This window comes from Ovis canadensis, chromosome 12, assembly GCF_042477335.2.
Source record: "Ovis canadensis isolate MfBH-ARS-UI-01 breed Bighorn chromosome 12, ARS-UI_OviCan_v2, whole genome shotgun sequence".
Taxonomy (NCBI): Eukaryota; Metazoa; Chordata; class Mammalia; order Artiodactyla; family Bovidae; genus Ovis; species Ovis canadensis.
In genome coordinates this window covers 38963310-38981045 of record NC_091256.1, presented here as the reverse complement: position 1 = coordinate 38981045, position 17736 = coordinate 38963310, and the positions used below count along the sequence as shown (strand labels likewise).

General features: G+C 40.6%; 1 protein-coding gene across 1 annotated transcript in view; it reads right to left on the bottom strand.

The window, feature by feature from the left end:
- The window catches only part of LOC138415814 (dynein axonemal heavy chain 14-like), a 317408-nt gene that overhangs the window by 5745 nt on the left and 293927 nt on the right, over nucleotides 1-17736 (bottom strand). Inside the window, exons 68-72 of the mRNA XM_069544370.1 lie at nucleotides 16320-16510; nucleotides 13597-13757; nucleotides 12399-12595; nucleotides 6936-7048; nucleotides 2658-2797 (exon numbers count right to left, since the gene is read on the bottom strand). Coding sequence (XP_069400471.1) covers nucleotides 2658-2797; nucleotides 6936-7048; nucleotides 12399-12595; nucleotides 13597-13757; nucleotides 16320-16510 — 802 coding nt within the window. The remainder of the gene's footprint in view (nucleotides 1-2657; nucleotides 2798-6935; nucleotides 7049-12398; nucleotides 12596-13596; nucleotides 13758-16319; nucleotides 16511-17736) is intronic.

The window sequence follows — 17736 nt, the reverse complement described above, 5'->3', positions numbered from 1 at the left end:
GAAACACCTGTGGTGGGTGTGAGACAGGGCTGGATGGGAGGAGAGTATAAATCCAACTGCCTCACTAAGGACTTGGGGATATTAGTCTGGCTAGTAGCGCGAGCTTCCTGGGGAACATGGAGAGCATTTGTAGGCCCAGTGTTCCTCCCATATTCAACATGGGAAGAGAGGGGCTATGGATCCCAGGACCTGATCACTTTAGACCCAGTCTTGGCTGATCAAAGTACCTTATCTTCCTGGCAGCAAACATGGGGCCCAGGGGCAAGGGCAAGACCCAAGTGTGTCAGAGCCTTTCTCAAGAAATGACGTATGAGGACGTCCCTGGTGATAAGTGGCTAAGACTCCACGCTCTACAGGGTGCCTGGGTTAGAGCCCTGGTTGGGGGACTAGATCCCACATGCCACAACTAAGATCCATATGGACATTAGGAAGAGGAAGGCTCTTTTTCCTGTGGAGATGTTGAACTTCTTGTGGCCATTTTTTCCTTTGGTGGCATCAAGAAAGGCTATGTGCAGCAGAGAAAAACAGAGAGACCAATAGAGCAAAAACAGAGCTCAGACATGAGGAGGCAGCCCGAGAGTGACATGGAGGATACTGACTACCTGAATCCAGCCATGCTTGAAGCCAGGCCCCTTTGGCTTCCCTTCCACTTATATGTGCTTATAACTTGTCCTCTTTTGCTTACACAAGTTTGGATTGCCTTCTGTAGCTTGATACCAAGATACCTAACACAATGCTTCACTATTCTCCTTGCCACTAGCTCCTTTTCTCTTGTTTAGTTCTTGTTCTGCATAAATTGCCGGTTAAGTAACTCCACTCTACTTCTTGATCATGGAACACTGCTGCCTAGAAGCCACTACACCAGTGCACACAGAGTGAATTTTAGTTTCTTTTGACTGGGCAATTTAAACCCTGTCATCCTGTCATGTCTTCTCTACTCTAAATACCCACTTCCTGGGCCTGACTCAGTGCCTTTGTTCAGCCTTTAGCCTTAGATAATCTTTCTCAAATTTCCCTACAGTTCTTCAATGCCCAAGAGACCATCTCTACAGACCCAGCCAGAAGTGACTTCTCTCTGTGCCCCTTTCAGAAGACTAAATGCTCCAGGAGAGGATGATATTTTCTCTGATAAAATGCTATTCATAGTTTAATGCAGTGGTTAAACATGTGAATTTCCAAGTCAGATAGGCTAAGTTTGAACCTTGGCTCAGTCGCTTATTATGTGATTTTGGACAAATTACAACTTCTCTCTGCCTAGGTTTTCTTATCTGAAAATAGGGATAATAATAGTAACAACATTATAAGATTGTCATGAGAATTGAATGACTTAATATAGACAAAATCCTGGGCTTCCCTGGTGGCTCAGTGGTAAAGAATCCACCTGCCAATGCAGGGGACACAGGTTCGATCCCTGCTCCGGGAAGATCCCATGTGTCACAAGACAACCAAGCCCATACACCACAACTACTGAACCTGTGCTCCAGAGCCCAGGCACCGCAGCTACTCAGCCCACGTGTCATGACTACTGAAGTCTGAACGAGAATCTGCTGCAATGAGCAGCCCACGCACCGCCACCAGAGAGCAAACCTAGCTCTCCACAACGAGAGCAAAAGCCCAGGCAGCAACAAAGACCCAGTGCAGCCAAATAAATAAATAAAAATGAAAAATCACACACACACACACACACACACACACACACACACACACTCCTTAGAGAGTGCCTGGCACCTACTAATAAGTACTATATTTAGTAAGTGCTAAGGGTGCTAATTGCTGTCCTCTTATTCTGTCCCTACCTGGATAATATCTAATTGGTAAGAAGGAAGCTTCAAGTCTCATCTTAGAAGTTATTTCCTTAGTAGCATTCCCTTTCCTGACCCTTAGTTTAGGTCCTCCTGTTTTAGGCTCTAAGAATATTCATCTATTCTTATATTCATTTAGAAAGACACTTACTCTTTCTTCAAATATTTACTGAGAACTTTTTTTTGGTGCTTGGAATACAATAGGGAATAAAAACGGAACTGGCTTCTGCCTTCGTGGATATTACAGTCTAGTGCGGCCCCTTTACAAGTCTCATTACACCCTGACCGTACATTATTATAACAGGTTCTGGTTGAATATCCGTCTTTCCTGCTGGACATTTGTAAGCTGGTGGGGCCTAGGACCCAACAAACATTTATTCATTAATTCTTATTAAATGAATAAATGAACAAAAAGGCTGAAGCACGGGATCAATCCCTTGGGCAGGTGCCCATCTCCAGGAGTCCACTCTTAAGATGTAGAGGCTTTGGGGAGGCGTCTAATGTTGTTGGCTTCTGATCTCATAGAATTAATGACCTAGAGATGAGGAAGTGAGACTCCTGCCAGGGTGAGGGTGAGGTCTGACAAGGATGTGGGTCTATTCTGGTGCTTGAGGAGATGGGGCAAGGGAAGGACGTGAATGGGGAAGGAGGAGAGAGACTGCTCTAGTGCCTGCAAGAGGCCCTGGTACCTGTATGTGTGTGTGTGTGTGTGTGTGTGTGCTGGGGGTGGGGAGCAGGGCTATCCTAGGGACCTCTCATCCCAGAGAGGAAGAGGACAGGGAGAATGCTGGTGGAGGGGTTGGGGACAGACTTGCCTGGATCAGGCACAGGGCTGGTCCAGGTTCTCATGCTCACCTTGTGGAAAGAAGAAAGCTGGGAGCCAATATCTTGCAGGAAATCCTTCAAAGAATTCACTGTTTTCCTCAGTGGGGTATTTGGGGTCTTGGCTAGGTGATGTGCTGGAATGCTTCCAAGCTGTGACAAGTCTCATATACCTATTGGAAGGCAGACCACAGATTGGTGTGGTTAGAGGCATAATAATTGCACATTTTCAGATGATCTGAGCAATTTCTTCCAGCCTCTCCTCCTGGATTCCTCCTTCCCTTTTCATCTCAAACTCTCCCCCTTCTCTGGACCCTTATCCTATAGTTTAATGAAAACCAGCTATGGCTTTAAAGCTTTTGAGAACGCAAAGCCCTGGAAGGCAATTAACAAGGGATGTGGTTATTATAGTAGGGATCTTGACTGGGCTATGTGGAATCTTGCAGATTGGGTTTGAGTTACTGCCTTCTCTAAGAAGATAAACAGTAACATTCACTTATTGTTCAATGGTGAAAGAGACAGTTTGGTATAGACTTTGGAACTAGGTTTTCTGGGTTCAAATCTCAATACTTCCACTTTCTAGCTGTAAAAATTTGGGCAAGTTGCTCCATGTTTTTGTGTCAATTTCCATATCTCTAAAATGAGAATGATAAATAATAGTACCTACTTCATATCACAGGGTTACTATGAGAGTTAATTCAATTAGTACGAGCAAAATGCTTTGAAAAATGGTACCCTGTGAGTGTGTGTGCATTCTCAGACATGTCTGACTCTCTGTGATTCTATGGGCTGTAGGCCACCAGGCTCCTCTGTCTGTGGGATTCTCCAGATAAGAATACTGGAATGGGTTGCCATTTCCTTCTCCAGATCTTTCCAACCCAGGAATGGAACCTGCATCTCCTGCATCAGCAGGTGGATTCTATACCATTAAGGCAGAGGAACCAGAGATTAAATTGCCAACATCCATTGCATCATAGAAAAAGCAAAGAGTCCCAGAAAAACATCTACTTCTGCTTTATTGACTACCCCAAAGCCTTTGACTTTGTGGATCACAATAAACTGGAAAATTCTTAAAGAGTTGGGAATACCAGAGCACCTTACCCGCCTCCTGCGAAATCTGTATGAAATCTGTCAAGAAGCATCTGTATGCAGTTAGAACCGGACATGGAAAAACAGACTGGTTCCAAATTGGGAAAGGAGTATGTCAAGGTTGTATATTGTCACCCTGCTTATTTAACTTATATGCAGAATACATCATGTGAAATGCCGGCTGAATGAAGCACAAGCTGGAATCAATATTGCTGGGAGAAATATCAATAACCTCAGACATGCAGATGACACCACCCTTATGGCAGAAAGTGAGGAAGAACTAAAGAGTGTCTTGATGAAAGTGAAAGTTCAGTTCAGTCACTCAGTCATGTCCGACTCTTTGTGACCCCATGGACTGCAGCACGCCAGGCCTCCCTGTCCATCACCAACTCCCGGGGTTTGCTCAAACTCATGTCCATTTAGTCATTGATGCCGTCTAACCATCTCACCTTCTGTCATCCCCTTCTCCTCCCACCTTAAATCTTTCCCAGCATCAGGGTCTTTTCAAACGAATCAGTTCTTCGCATCAAGTGGCTAAAGTATTGGAGTTTCAGCTTCAGCATCAGTCCTTCCATTTCAGGACTGATCTCCTTTAGGATGGACTGGCTGGATCTCCTTGCTGTCCAAGGGACTCTCAAGAGTCTTCAACACCACAGTTCAAAAGCATCAATTCTTCAACATTCAGCTTTCTTTATAGTCCAATTCTTACATCCATACAGGACTACTGGAAAACCCATAGCTTTGACTAATGGACCTCTGTCAGCAAAGTAATGTCTCTGCTTTTTAATATGCTGTCTAAGTTGGTCATAGCTTGTCTTCCAAGGAGCAAGCGTCTCTTAATTTCATGGCTGCAGTCACCATCTGCAGTGATTTTGGCACCCAAAAGAGTAAAGTCTGTCACTGTTTCCACTGTTTCCCCATTGATTTGCCATGAAGTGATGGGACCAGATGCCATGATCTTTGTTTTCTGAATGTTGAGTTTTAAGTCAACTTTTTCATTCTCCTCTTTCACTTTCATCAAGAGGCTCTTTAGTTCTTTGCTTTCTGCCATAAGGGTGGTGTCATCTGTGTATCTGAGGTTACTGATATTTTTCCTGGAAATCTTGATTCCAGCTTGTGTTTCATCCAGTCCAGCATTTCTCATGATGTACTCTGCATATAAGTTAAATAAGCAAGGTGACAATATACAGCCTTGACATACTCCTTTCCCTATTTGGAATCAGTCTATTGTTCCATGTCCAGTTCTAACTGTTGCTTCTTGACCAGCATCAGATTTCCCCAGAGGCAGGTCAGATGGTCTGGTATTCCCGTCTCTTGAAGAATTTTCCACACAGTTTGTTGTACTCCACACAGTCAAAGGATTTGGCATAATCAATAAAGCAGAAGTAGATGTTTTTTTTCTGGAACTCTCTTGTTTTTTCGATGATCCAGTGGAGGTTGGCAATTTGATCTCTGGTTCTTCTGCCTTTTCTAAATCCAGCTTGAACATCTGGAAGTTCAGAATCAGCAAACTAAAATGGTCTGGAATGGGTGAATTTAACTCAGATGACCATTATATCTACTACTGTGGGTAAGAATCCCTTAGGAAAAATGGAGTAGCCATCATAGTCAACAAAAGAGTCCAAAATGCAGTACTTGGATGCAATCTCAAAAATGAAAGAATGTTCATTTCCAAGGCAAACCATTCAATATTACAGTAATCCAAGTCTATGCCCCAACCAATAATGCTGAAAGTGAAAGAGGAGAGTGAAAAAGTTGCCTTAAAACTCAACATTCAGAAAACTAAGTCTCTGGTCTCATCTGGTCCCATCACTTCATGGCAAATAGATGGGGAAACAATGGAAACAGTGAGATACTTTATTTTTGGGGACTCCAAAATCACTGCAGATGGTGACTGCAGCTATGAAATGAAAAGACACTTGCTCCTTGGAAGAAAAGCTATGACCATCATAGACAGGATATTAAAAAGCAGGGACATTACTTTGCCGACCAAAGTCCTTCTAGTCAAAACTATGGTTTTCCAGTAGTCATGTATGAATGTCAGAGTTGGACTATTAAGAAAGCTGAATGCCGAAGAATTGATGCTTTTGAACTATGGTGTTGGAGAAGACTCTTGAGAGTCCCTTGGACAGCAAGGAGATCCAGCCAGTCCATCCTAAAGGAAATCAGTCCTGAATATTCACTGGAAGGACTGATGCTGAAGCTGAAACTCCAATACTTTGGCCACCTGATGCAAAGAACTTACTCATTGGAAAAGACCCTGATGCTGGAGGAGAAGAGTATGACAGAGGAAGAGATGGTTGGATGGCATCACTGTCTCGATGGACATGTGTTTGAGCAAGCTCTGGGAGTGGGTGATGGACAGGGAGGCCTGGCATGCTGCAGTCCACGGGGTCGCAAAGAGTAGGACACGACTGAGTGATTGAACTGAACTGAACCACCTGGGAAGCCGAACACCCTGTGTGGCACTCCTTAAACGTGAACTACTGTCATGCCTTTCAAATTGTTTTGTGCTATGTATTAAAAAATTTAAAATTATAAGTAATCAGTTTTTCTTTCTTTTCCCATTTCTTCCTGCTAGTGTCACATGACACAGTGCAGCATAACAGAAAGAGGAAGGTACTAGGTTCTGTTTCTACCTCTGTCTCTTAGGGTAGAGTGACCTTGGAAGGAACTCTCCAGTTCTTAGATCTCTGTTTCCTCCTCCTAAACTGAAGATAAGAATCCCTCCTTTTGAGGAGATGGTGGGATGTTTGGAGAAAGTAACATGGAAACCTATATTACCATGTGTAAAATAGATAGCCAATGGGAATTTGCTGTATGATTCAGGGATCTCAAACTGGGGTTCTGTAACAACCTTGAGGGGTAGGATGGGGAGGGAGATGGGAGGAGGTTCAAGAGGGAGGGGACATATGTATACCTATGGCTGATTCATGTTGATGTTTGGCAGAAACCAACACAATTCTGTAAATCAATTATCCTTCAATTAAATAAAATTTAAAATAAAAAGCCCAAGCTCTTAAAAAATACTGAAATTAACACATTTGCACCTTAAATAAAACACCCTAAAATTTTTTAGATTAAAAAAAAAAGAACACCTCTTTTGTTTAAATTCACATGTTGCAGTGAGAACTCAGAGGCCAAGGATGTGAAATTACATGGTGAAACCATTAAGTTCAAAATAAAAATGACGCAGAAACATAGAGCAGCCTTTCTACATACCGATGATGCATTGCGGTATATGCCATTTTGGCCCAGGTGTTAAAGAAGTTCAGCCTCTGGATGAGGTCATTCACCCAGGAACTCAGGGCTTTACTTGACTTGTAGGCATATTTCTGTTGGGATTGAGAAACAGGCACATCATTTTTTTTTTAAAGATTTGTCTTTGAAAGCATTAAGAACATATCTGTATACTTTGGCGACAGACTCAATTGCCAGAAATAAATAACTTGGCAAGAAGATGCTATTTTCCAACTGAAAGCACTTAGGTGAGAAATCTGAAAACTCTTAACCAGGGCAAATCAGCTCGATCTTAACAGTGCTTTGGATAAAACACTTACAATTTCCATCCTGGCTAGTCTTTCCTCATTCTTTTCAAGTTCTCCAATCAGTCTTCATTGCTGCCCACCCCTCTACCCACCGACTTCTTTCCCCTTATCTGGGAAGATTACCTTCACAGGCCATTAAGTCTAAGTAATCTCAACTTTCTGGCCTTCCCCTATACAAAATTCTATAAATCTCCACCCACTGTCTCTTTCCCCCCCTCTTTTCCTTCCAGTTTCAAGTCAGGCTGGTTCCTGCCCCTGTGCACTGCACAGCACTTCTGGAGTATTTTTGCTTTTCTGAAGCTTCAACTTCCATTTTCCATCCCTTTGTTTATTAACACACTCTTCTATCTTAAATACACAAGCCACCTAACACGCAGTCCTGCTTGTTTGATCCTCAACAGAATAGCGAACTGCATTCAAGAATAGATTAAAAGGATCATAAACAGTGATCAGGTGGGATTCAGCCCTGGGAGGTAAGGATGGTTAAACATGAAGATCAAAAAACGTGATACACCACAATGTAGGAATGAAGGATAAAAATCCTATGATCATTTCAATAGATGCACAAAAGGGATTTGACAAAATTCAACATCTTTTCATGATAAAAACTCTACACAAATTACGTATAGAAACAATGTTCCTCGGAAGAATGGGGGTTGCCAGAAGTAGATGGGAGGGGGAAATATGATAATGTAGATCAAAGAGTACAAATTTTCAGTCATAAGAAGAAGAATAACTTTTGAGGATCTAAAGCATAGTAATAATATGGTATTTTGTATTTAAAAACTGCTGAGAGTAGATCTTGATCATTCTTACCACCATAAAAAAAGTTAACTGTGTTAACTACGTGAGGTGATGGATGCATTAATTATCTTGGCCTTGGTAATCATCCTACAACGTATATATATATCAAATCATCATGTTGTACACTTTAAGTATATACAACTATCATTGTAAAATTTTCCTCAGTAAAGTTAATAAAAACACCACTGTACTTGTGTGTTGCAAAGGAGGCAAAAAAGGCCCCTTGTAGCTCTCTAGGCTTGCTCTTCTTTTCTCTAGTCAGGCTTCTTGAACAAGTTCATCGACTCCTGTCCCCTCTTCCCATTGCCTGCCAAACCTGTTGTCATTTGGTATCTTCATTAGAAGTCATCAAGGACCTTACACATTCCATATTCGTGATCCCACCCTAGACTCATCCCTCCCATTCGTCTAACTTGTATTCTCTGCAGCTTTTGACTAAGTTGATTGCCTCCTCCCTCTCCTGCCTTGACTTCTGTGTCCACACTCAATCCTAACTTTCTCTTGAATTCTCTACTTCTAAGGTTTCATTCTTGGACTCCTCTGTTTCCCTCCCTTTCAGATGGTGTTGCCTAATATTCCCTCAGCCTTCTTCTCTCCCTACTTTACATTCTCTCAGATCTAATTCACAGTGGTTTCCACTACTTTGTCTAAGCTGATAGTACAGATATCTTGCTTTGCACTCTCATCCACTTTTTCCGGGATAGCTTCACTTGGAAGCCTCCCCTAGCTTCTCGAGATGTTTCATGTCCAAAACAGGATATTAGCATCTGCCCTCGAACAGACTCTGTTTCTGCCCACTCTGTCTCTAAATGGTACTATTGCCCACCTAATTGTCCAAGCCATACATTTCTCCCTGGCTAATTTCAGCTCTTGCCATTCGGTCAGATGTGCCCTCATTTCACCCATAGGTAACTAAACCTAGAGGATTCCAATTGAGCCATGCTCTCTCAACTTCAATTTGAACGCATGTGACTCCCAGCCCTTTCACTAGTTAACTTTCTCCGTAAGTCACGAAGCCACTCTGCTGCTCAGTTTCCATATCTGTAAAATAAGGATATTGGAGCAGAGGAACCCCAAGATCCTTTCAAGCTGCGAAGCCTTATGATTCTAAGTATGTGCAGCTTGTAGATCCAATATCTCAATTCTCTTCACAGCTTGCACTCAGTTTTTAAGTATTTATAATTGTCATTGCTTTCTCTAAACTCTATGTTTTCTACTATAGGTTTTAAAAATACCTTTATTGAGATATAATTCACAAACCATATAATTTATTCATCAAGATTCTGTCCATTCATCAGGAATATTTGAGTTGCTTCCATCTTCTGGCTCTGAATAATGCTGCTGTGAACAGTCATGACAAGTTTTTTTGTGTGGGTAAGTGTTTCAACTTCTCTTGGGAATATACCTAGGGTTGGAACTGACGGGTCAAATGGCAACTCTATGTTTAACTATTTGAGGAAATAAAATACTATTTTCCAAAAGTGGCTACACCATTTTACCAAGAGCAGTATATGAAGATTCCAATGTGTCTGTATCCTTGCAATGTTTATTATTGTCTGCATTTTTTATTCTGACCATCATAAGTGTGAGTGAATGCTCTGTTGTGTCCGACTCTTTGTGACCCTATGAACAGTAGCCTGCAAGCCTCCTCTGTCCATGGGATTCTCCAGGCAAGAATACTGGAGTGGGCTGCCGTGCCCTCCTCCAGGGGATCTTCCTGACCCAGGGATCAAGCCAGCATCTTTGCGTCTCCTGCACTGGCAGGTGGATTCTTCACCACTGCACCACCAGGGAAGTAACCATCCTAGTAGGATGTGAAATTATACCTCACTCTGGTTTTGATTTGCACTTCCCTGATGATGAATGGTGTTGAGCATCTTTTCATGTGTCTGCCTACATTTCGATTACAAATACATTTTAGCAAGTAGGCAGATTCACAAAGATGTAATTCATAAATAATAAGAATTGACTGTGTGTCTGTCTGTGTGTGATTTCATCCTTATTTTTGAGCATATCCTGCTGATGCTCGTAGCTGTAGTTCATTCCCTTTCACTGCTGGTATAGTCTAACATAAGAATATACCATGTATTTTTCCATCCTATTGTGAATGACACATTTTAGTTGTCTCCAGTATTTTATCATTATAAATAATGATGTTCTGAATACTTTTGTACATGTTTCTTGATACTCATGTGCAGGGGATTATATACTTTTTATATTGTTGAGATTATACTATATATGCTATTTTGAATCTTAAAAATTTTTTTATTTACAAAACAATATAACAAGCATTTCTCCCTCCTTTGCAATTTGTTTCAAATGTTTTAGTGATTACCCTAAAAATTACAGCAATGCATAATTAATTTGTAAAAATCTATGGGTTATTATTACTTTTAATGTCCTTCTCTGAGACCTAAAAATTCCATATCCTCCCCACTCTTGGCTTATATGTTATTGTTGACCCTTTCTATTCTTGCCCTTTCCATTTCAAAATGTTCAATATTCTATCCTTCTTTAAAAAAAATAATCCCACTGGATATTAATATTGTTGTTGCTTTTTATTTTTCTTAAAATTTATTCACCACCTCATTTACCACTTTTCCGCCTCTTCATTCCTTCTCACATCTCAGAGCTTCCCCCCTTACCTCCTTCCACCTTCCTGCTGGAAATGAGGAAAGGCATTCAGGGCTTCCCTTAGCATTTGCTGATGATGAACTCTCTCAGCATTTTCTTGTTTTGGTCTTTTTTATTTCATCTTTTGTTTTTAAAGTTTTGTTTTTGATGTGGACCATTTTTAAAGTCTTCATTGAATTTGCTGCAGTATCGCTTCTGTTATTTTATTTTGGCTACAAGGCATGTGGGATCTTAGCTCCCACACCAGGGAGCTAAGAATCCTCACTCCCTGCATTGGAAGGCAGAGTCTTAACCAATGGGTTTCCAGAGAATTCCCATTATCTTCATTTTTGAAACAAAAGTTTTGTATATACAATTTTAGTTTAACAGTTCATTTCGTTTGACACGATGGAGATACCATTTTCATTCCTTTGAAAGTTACTTTTTTCTAGCTGCTTTTGAAGAGTTTTTCTTTGATTTTTTGCAGGTTTATTAGGATGTATCTACACATAAGTTAAAAAAGATGTACACTGCTTGGGATTCATTGAACTTCTTACATCTATCAATTCTGGAAAACTCTCAGCTCTTATTCCTTTAATTACTGCCTCTGCTTCATCCTCTCTCTTCTCCTCTTCTGAACTTCAGTCAAACTAATGTTGGACAGTCTGTTTGCCCTCTGTGAATCTTCAAAGCTCTTTCATAGTTTCCATTCTTAGTCTTTCTGGGTTGCATTCTGGATATGTTCTTATGATCTTTTATTTTTTGCCTAGAGAATTTTTTTTTGGCTAATAGAAACAATTTATTGCCAGAGAGCAAATGGGCCAAGCGAGGCCAGAATTTTGAGGCAGCACATACTTCACCCCCATCTCCTACATTACAAAAGAAATTTTTATAGCCACCAGCCCTCTGCACAAGCAACATCCCCTTACCCCTACCTTCTCCCCATTCCACTGTACACAGCTGCCTGGCTCCCTCCAGTCACTGGTTATCAGCAGACCTCGGCCTGCAGTGAGTTTACCTTGGAGCTGACCTGGGACCCGAGCTCATCCTGGTGCTGGGCACCAGCTGGCCCCTACCAGGTCCATGCTTTCTTTGTGGACCTGTTCTCAGTCCCATCTCCCTTGATGTGCCTCTTGGATGCCCTAGTGGGGGTGGGATGGGGCTGTCAGCCCAGTGCTTTTCGCTTTTTTAAACTTTCAAAATTTTAACTTGGGTTTCTTGAATCTAAAACATATGTGTTTTTATACACATTTATGTAAGCATGTGTTTTATAGAAGTATACATATTTTTATAATCCTTAAAAATGACTTAGTGTTCTAAAACTTAAAAAAATTTCTTAGAGAAAAAGATCTTAGAGATCTTTCTAGCATATCAACACATACCTTATTATTTGGATATATCATAATTTATCTAACCAGATTTCCATTAAGAGGCATTTGAGTTGTTTTCAGCTTTATGCTGAAACATAAAAAGCCCTGCAACAAATATCCCTTAAATAAATTTATTCAAGTAGAATTGCCAAATTGCCCTCTCAGATTTTATTAATATATACTCACACCAAAGGTATATATTGTCACCAAAAGTATATATAAAAGTCAACATCTTTTAATGGATACGTAATATTTCATCATGAGTCTATACCATAGTTAACTTACCCTTTCCCTAGAACTAGGGCATTTATTTCAATCAAGCGTGTGAATGGGAAAGGATAATTGCTTACCTGCCACAATTTGGGCACTTTTGTATTAAGAAAAGAGTCATATATTTCCTCCAATTCTTGGGTAAGGATAATCTCTCCTTTTATAGCAAGTCGAAGATCTTTCAGAGACTTATGTATAATAGATAGCAACTGATCAAATCTTTCAATTTCTTGGATCAAAAAGGTTAGCAAGACACAGTGGATAAGTGGATCATAGCCTGGATTAAAAGAAGAAAAAAACTGTGGCATCTTTCAGATAAGATGAGGCTTTACTTGGAGAGATATAAGCTTTGGAAATTAAAGGAGTTTGATGTGAGTAGCCCAAGGATTGAAAACTATTTTCTGCAAAAGGCCAGTTAGTAAATATCCCAGGCTTTGTGGGATACTCAACTCTCCCAATGTAGAGCAGGTGCAGGCATAGACAACGTGAAAACAAATAATCATGGCTGCACCACAATAAAGCTCTATTTGTGGGCACTCAAATTTGAATTTCATAAAATATTTGTGTCATGAAATATTATTATTCTTTTGACTTTTTCAACCATTAGTTTAGCTTGTAGGCTCCAAAATGAATCCTTTTTTTTTAAAAAAAACTTTATTTTGTATTGGGGTATAGTAGATTAACAATGTTGTGACAGTTTCAGGTGAACAGTAAAGGTTGAATCTCTTTAAAGGGTGAAAGTATGGATGTTGAAAATTTAATAGGGCAAATTACCACAGTCCAACACTTTGGCCTCTCAGAGCTGGGTGTGGAGCCAACTCTGGACAATGAGGATTGCTCTGTCTCCTCTGGATCTGCCATCCCTCCCTCCCCTTTGCTCCTCAGAGTGCAGAAGTCTCCCAGCTTGGAGAGGGTCAGAGAGCCCACCTAAATCTCCCTGCCCAAAATGCTGTTCCGCCAGGCAGAGAAGCAAAAAGGACAGAGACTTGAAAGCTCTGTAGACTCTCTCAAGCAGACTTGCTCCTTTCTGGTTTTCTACATCGTTATTACTCCTTTACTTTTGTCTTGGGGTCATGGACCTTCCCCCTGTCTACCCCTGTCCCCATCATTTTCTCTTCTGTTCCCCATCACTCAGCTTGGAGAGAGAAGAGGGCATTGCGTTAGTTTTCCATCTCACATTGGCCTTTCCACTTTGTTAATAACTTTTGTCCTCCTGATGCAGGAGTCCTTTCCTGAGGAGGCCGGCCTGAGGGGAGGAAGGTCATGTCCCAGGCTTACCTTTGGGATCTTTATGAAAAGACTCCCAGATGGGGCTTAACATGATGTACTTCAGTGTGCTTGGAGTTCCAGCCCATTCTTCTTTCTCTACAGACAGTGGCAGCCGCATTATCATGTCCGATAACATTGCCATCACCAGCTCATCCTTGCTCTTCTCATGACTGCAAGGAAATCAAAAGAAAAAAGGAGATACAGGCTTGTCCAATCTAGGAGGGCCCTCTATGTAGGCCCCATCTGAAGGTAAACACAAATTCACAGAACCACAGAACTGTGATATGGAGACCACAGAGACTTACAGAGACCATGGAGTTCATTTCACTTTACAGGTGAGAAAACTGCCCAATGCACTTCAGACATTTGCAAGGGAGATTCATATTTTTAAAGTTTTCTTAAGGTTTCTTTGAAAAGTATTCATCTGAATGCATCTGCATGAAACAAGTACCAAGACTGGGATGCAAACAAGGAGGCAACCAGACAGAGGATGCTTCAGTAGCTTGATAGGTTACTCAACTGCATGTCAGATTCCTCTGTGTTCATACACAGGGCTTCCTGGTAACACACTCAGTGGTGGCGACAGGAGAACAGCATGTGTATAGGCCTGGTAGGAGTAAGGCCATACAAACACTGAAGACAGAGGAGGTCTTTGGAATCCTTTTACAGATGCAGAAATCAGGGTTCAGGGAGATGATAAGACCTCCCTGTACAGTGGATGAAGAGGGAATGGGGTACACCTCTTTTGAGTTCCATCACTCTGTTACTCTATACACTAGTGTAACTGTATATATATATATATATATATATACACACTGGTTTTCCAGCAAACATTCCAGGTTTCATACAGTTGAATGAATGTGGTCCTTCGAAGTAAGTGATAATCTGGTGATAAGCTGTGTATTTAGCTTAACAGTGCAGAGGATCAGATGGTTGGATGCCATCGTCAACTTAATGGACATGAGTTTGAGCAAACTCCGGGAGATGGTGAAGGACAGGGAAGCCTGGAGTGCTGCAGTCCGTGGGGTTGCAAAGAATCGGACACGACTGAGCAACTGAACAACAACAAAAACAACAAGAGCTGCCTCTGAGACAGTTTACAACTTGCATGAGCTGACGTTTTCCTAGCTTTGTCATTATGCTTTGTTTTTGACATTGAAGTAGGATTATTCAGTGGAACTCATCCAAATGGTTGAAGGATCAAAAGATTAAAAAAAAAATCTAACTCATATTCTAAGTGTAAGATTTGCTTACCATTGAAGACACTACCTTGAATGTGAGAGATCTTTCAAGTCAAGTCCCACAAACAAGTTTCTAGTAAACTTTTTAGCAAAGGTGGCCTAACTGCAATAATCGTAGCCTCTCCACATGACCAAAGGGATATTAATACACATATTTGGTCTGCTTATTAAAAGCATTCCCTTATAATCACCTCATCTCTTACTGGTGTATTTATTGAATGCTAAAAGAGCAGAATTGGGCTTCCCTAGCGGTCCAGTGGTTAAGACTATGCTGCTTCCACTGCAGGGAGACGGAGGGGCACAGGTTCCACCCATGGTGGGTAACTAAGATCCCTGCGTGCTGCGTGGTGCCCCCACCCCCTAAAAAAGCAGGGGTTGTTGTCAACCTCATTAAAAAAAGAAAAGTGCAGAATTAATCCTTAAACGTGTAGGGCCTGCAGGAAATTCAACCTGATATTCTGGGGACTTACTGAAGGAGTTCCAATTGCATAGTCTTCTATCTCTAAATGTCAGCTTTCCTTCTGGGTCACAGATAGTTAATATATGTTCATTTTGTCAGTGAAATGAGTATCCAATGATCTTATTTTGTGTCAGTAGATTTGATCTTGACGGATATGAACAAATAGCTAAAGGTCATAGCCAAATCCAATGAGATGTCATTAAAAAATTTTTTTTAAAAAATATATGGACCATTAAAAAAATTCCTTATTGAATTTGCTACAATATTGCTTCTGCTTTATATTCTGGTTTTTTGGCCATGAGGCATGTGGGATCTTAGCTCCTTGACCAGGGATTGAACCCGTATCCCCTGCATTGGAAAGTGAAGTCTTAACCACTGGACCACCATGGACGTCCCCAGATGTCATTTTAACATGAATCGTGTTGTCTAAAGAGACAGAAAGACTTAGAGAATGCAGGATTTCAGTGGGTTCAGAGCTTTTCTAGATAGATAGATAAAAATGTGAGCTTCTCAGGTGGCCCTAGGGGTAAGGAATCTGCCTGCCAAGGAATCCGCCAGACACAAAAGGGGTTTGATCCGTAGATCGGGAAGATCCCCCAGAATAGGTAATGGAAACCCACTCCAGTATTCTTGCCTGGAAAATTCTATGGACAGAGCAGTCTGGCAGGCTGCAGTCCATGGGGCCCCAAAGAGTCAGACACTATTGGGTGACTGAGCACACACAGAAACACACACATACATGTATGTCTAGGTCCTATAGAAGTAAATATAACGTTTCATATTTATACAGATTGAGTTAAAAAATACCAGGTACAATTCACTCATTCAATGAAGATTTATCTTGAACCTACTACAGGCTTGGTAATTATATGTGTGTGTGTGCTCCTGTGTATGTAAACTTGCTTCTCTGTCATTTGGAGAATTTAGTTTCTGTGTTTTTTGACTGTATTTTTTTGTAAGCAATATATTGTATATCTTCAAATGGATATTTAATAGTTTACAACTAATATTTCTTCCTAGTGAGTTCTTACCTGAATATGAGGTTGGTGATGGTAAATCTTGGCTGTATGCCAATGAGATTATCAATGAACTTCTGGGCCTGGATCTCCCTGAAACCCCTTGTGGCCTCAGGGTGTAATTCTAGGAGCTCAGGAGGGTCGTCATCAGGCAAAGACTGGATAGTGCATATGTAGTCCTTCATGCTTCCAGATTTTGGCAGCGGCTAATATATGTGAAAATTTAAACGCTGGTTAGTTTTTACTTCCTGAAACATTTACTTTTGGCAATGTATGAAGGTGATATTTCCCCATGAAATTGTATACATTATTTTATGCTTATTTGTTGATGGTATACGCTAGATACTTCTGTCAAAAGTTGCACTTGGGCTATGTTATGAAGTGCAGTTTCATGACAGACACATATAGCTTTCTCATCGGAAAAAGAGGAAGGAAAAAAGAAAGGAGGGTGATTCTGACTACCCACTGCCTCAGTGACCTACAGCCACCGATAATGGATGCACTCAAGAATTAAGAAGTCATTTTACTTTGGTGAAGCCTATGGAAGACATGTGAGCATGATCTTAAGAATAACTGAAGAGACTAAGGGAGTCGGCGGGGGTGGGGTGGGCAAAACTGGGGACGATGGTCAAAAGGGACACGCTTCCAGTTAAAATAAGCAAAAAGCAAAAAACCAAGTGAGTTAAAAAGTTATTTAATAGGGAAATGAAAAGCTTTTTCTTCCTGTTTGCCAGGTATATTTCCCAGTTGACAAGTTATAACCAAGTACTGATTGGATAAAGGCTCTGTAAGGTAAGCAGTTATTCCTTTGTCTGATCCAAGGTCACAACTAATTAAGAAAAAATATGTTTTTAAAAACCTATTAAGTCATAATGATAAATGTGGCTGTGCTGGTTAAAAATATGTCAAATTCTTTAATATTCAACGCTCCAAAAGATGGAGTCTAATTCTCCTTTTCTCAGCTGGAGCTTGGACTAAGTGACTGCTTCTGTCAAACATAAATAAAGTGGAAGGGATGGAGTGGGACTTTATTTTTTTTTTTAAGCTTTAAAATAAAATTTTATTAAAAAAATTTCAGCTCATAACATATATATTATTCTATCTTCTCTCTACCCCTACTCCCCACCACCTTTACTGAGGTATAATTGAAAAATAAAGCTATATATATTTAAGGTATATAATGTGATAATTTGATACAAATGTAAGTTGTGAAATAATGATCACAATCAAATTAATGAACACATCTATCACATCCATAGAGTTATTTTTTTGTTGTTGTTGTAGTGATATTGCTTAGCTTCTGTTATCTAGCATATTTCTAGTTTACAATACAGTATTATTAACTATAGTTATCATGCTATACATTAGATCCCCAGAGCCTATTTATCTTATAACTGAAAGTTTGAACCCTGTGACCAATATTGCCCCATTT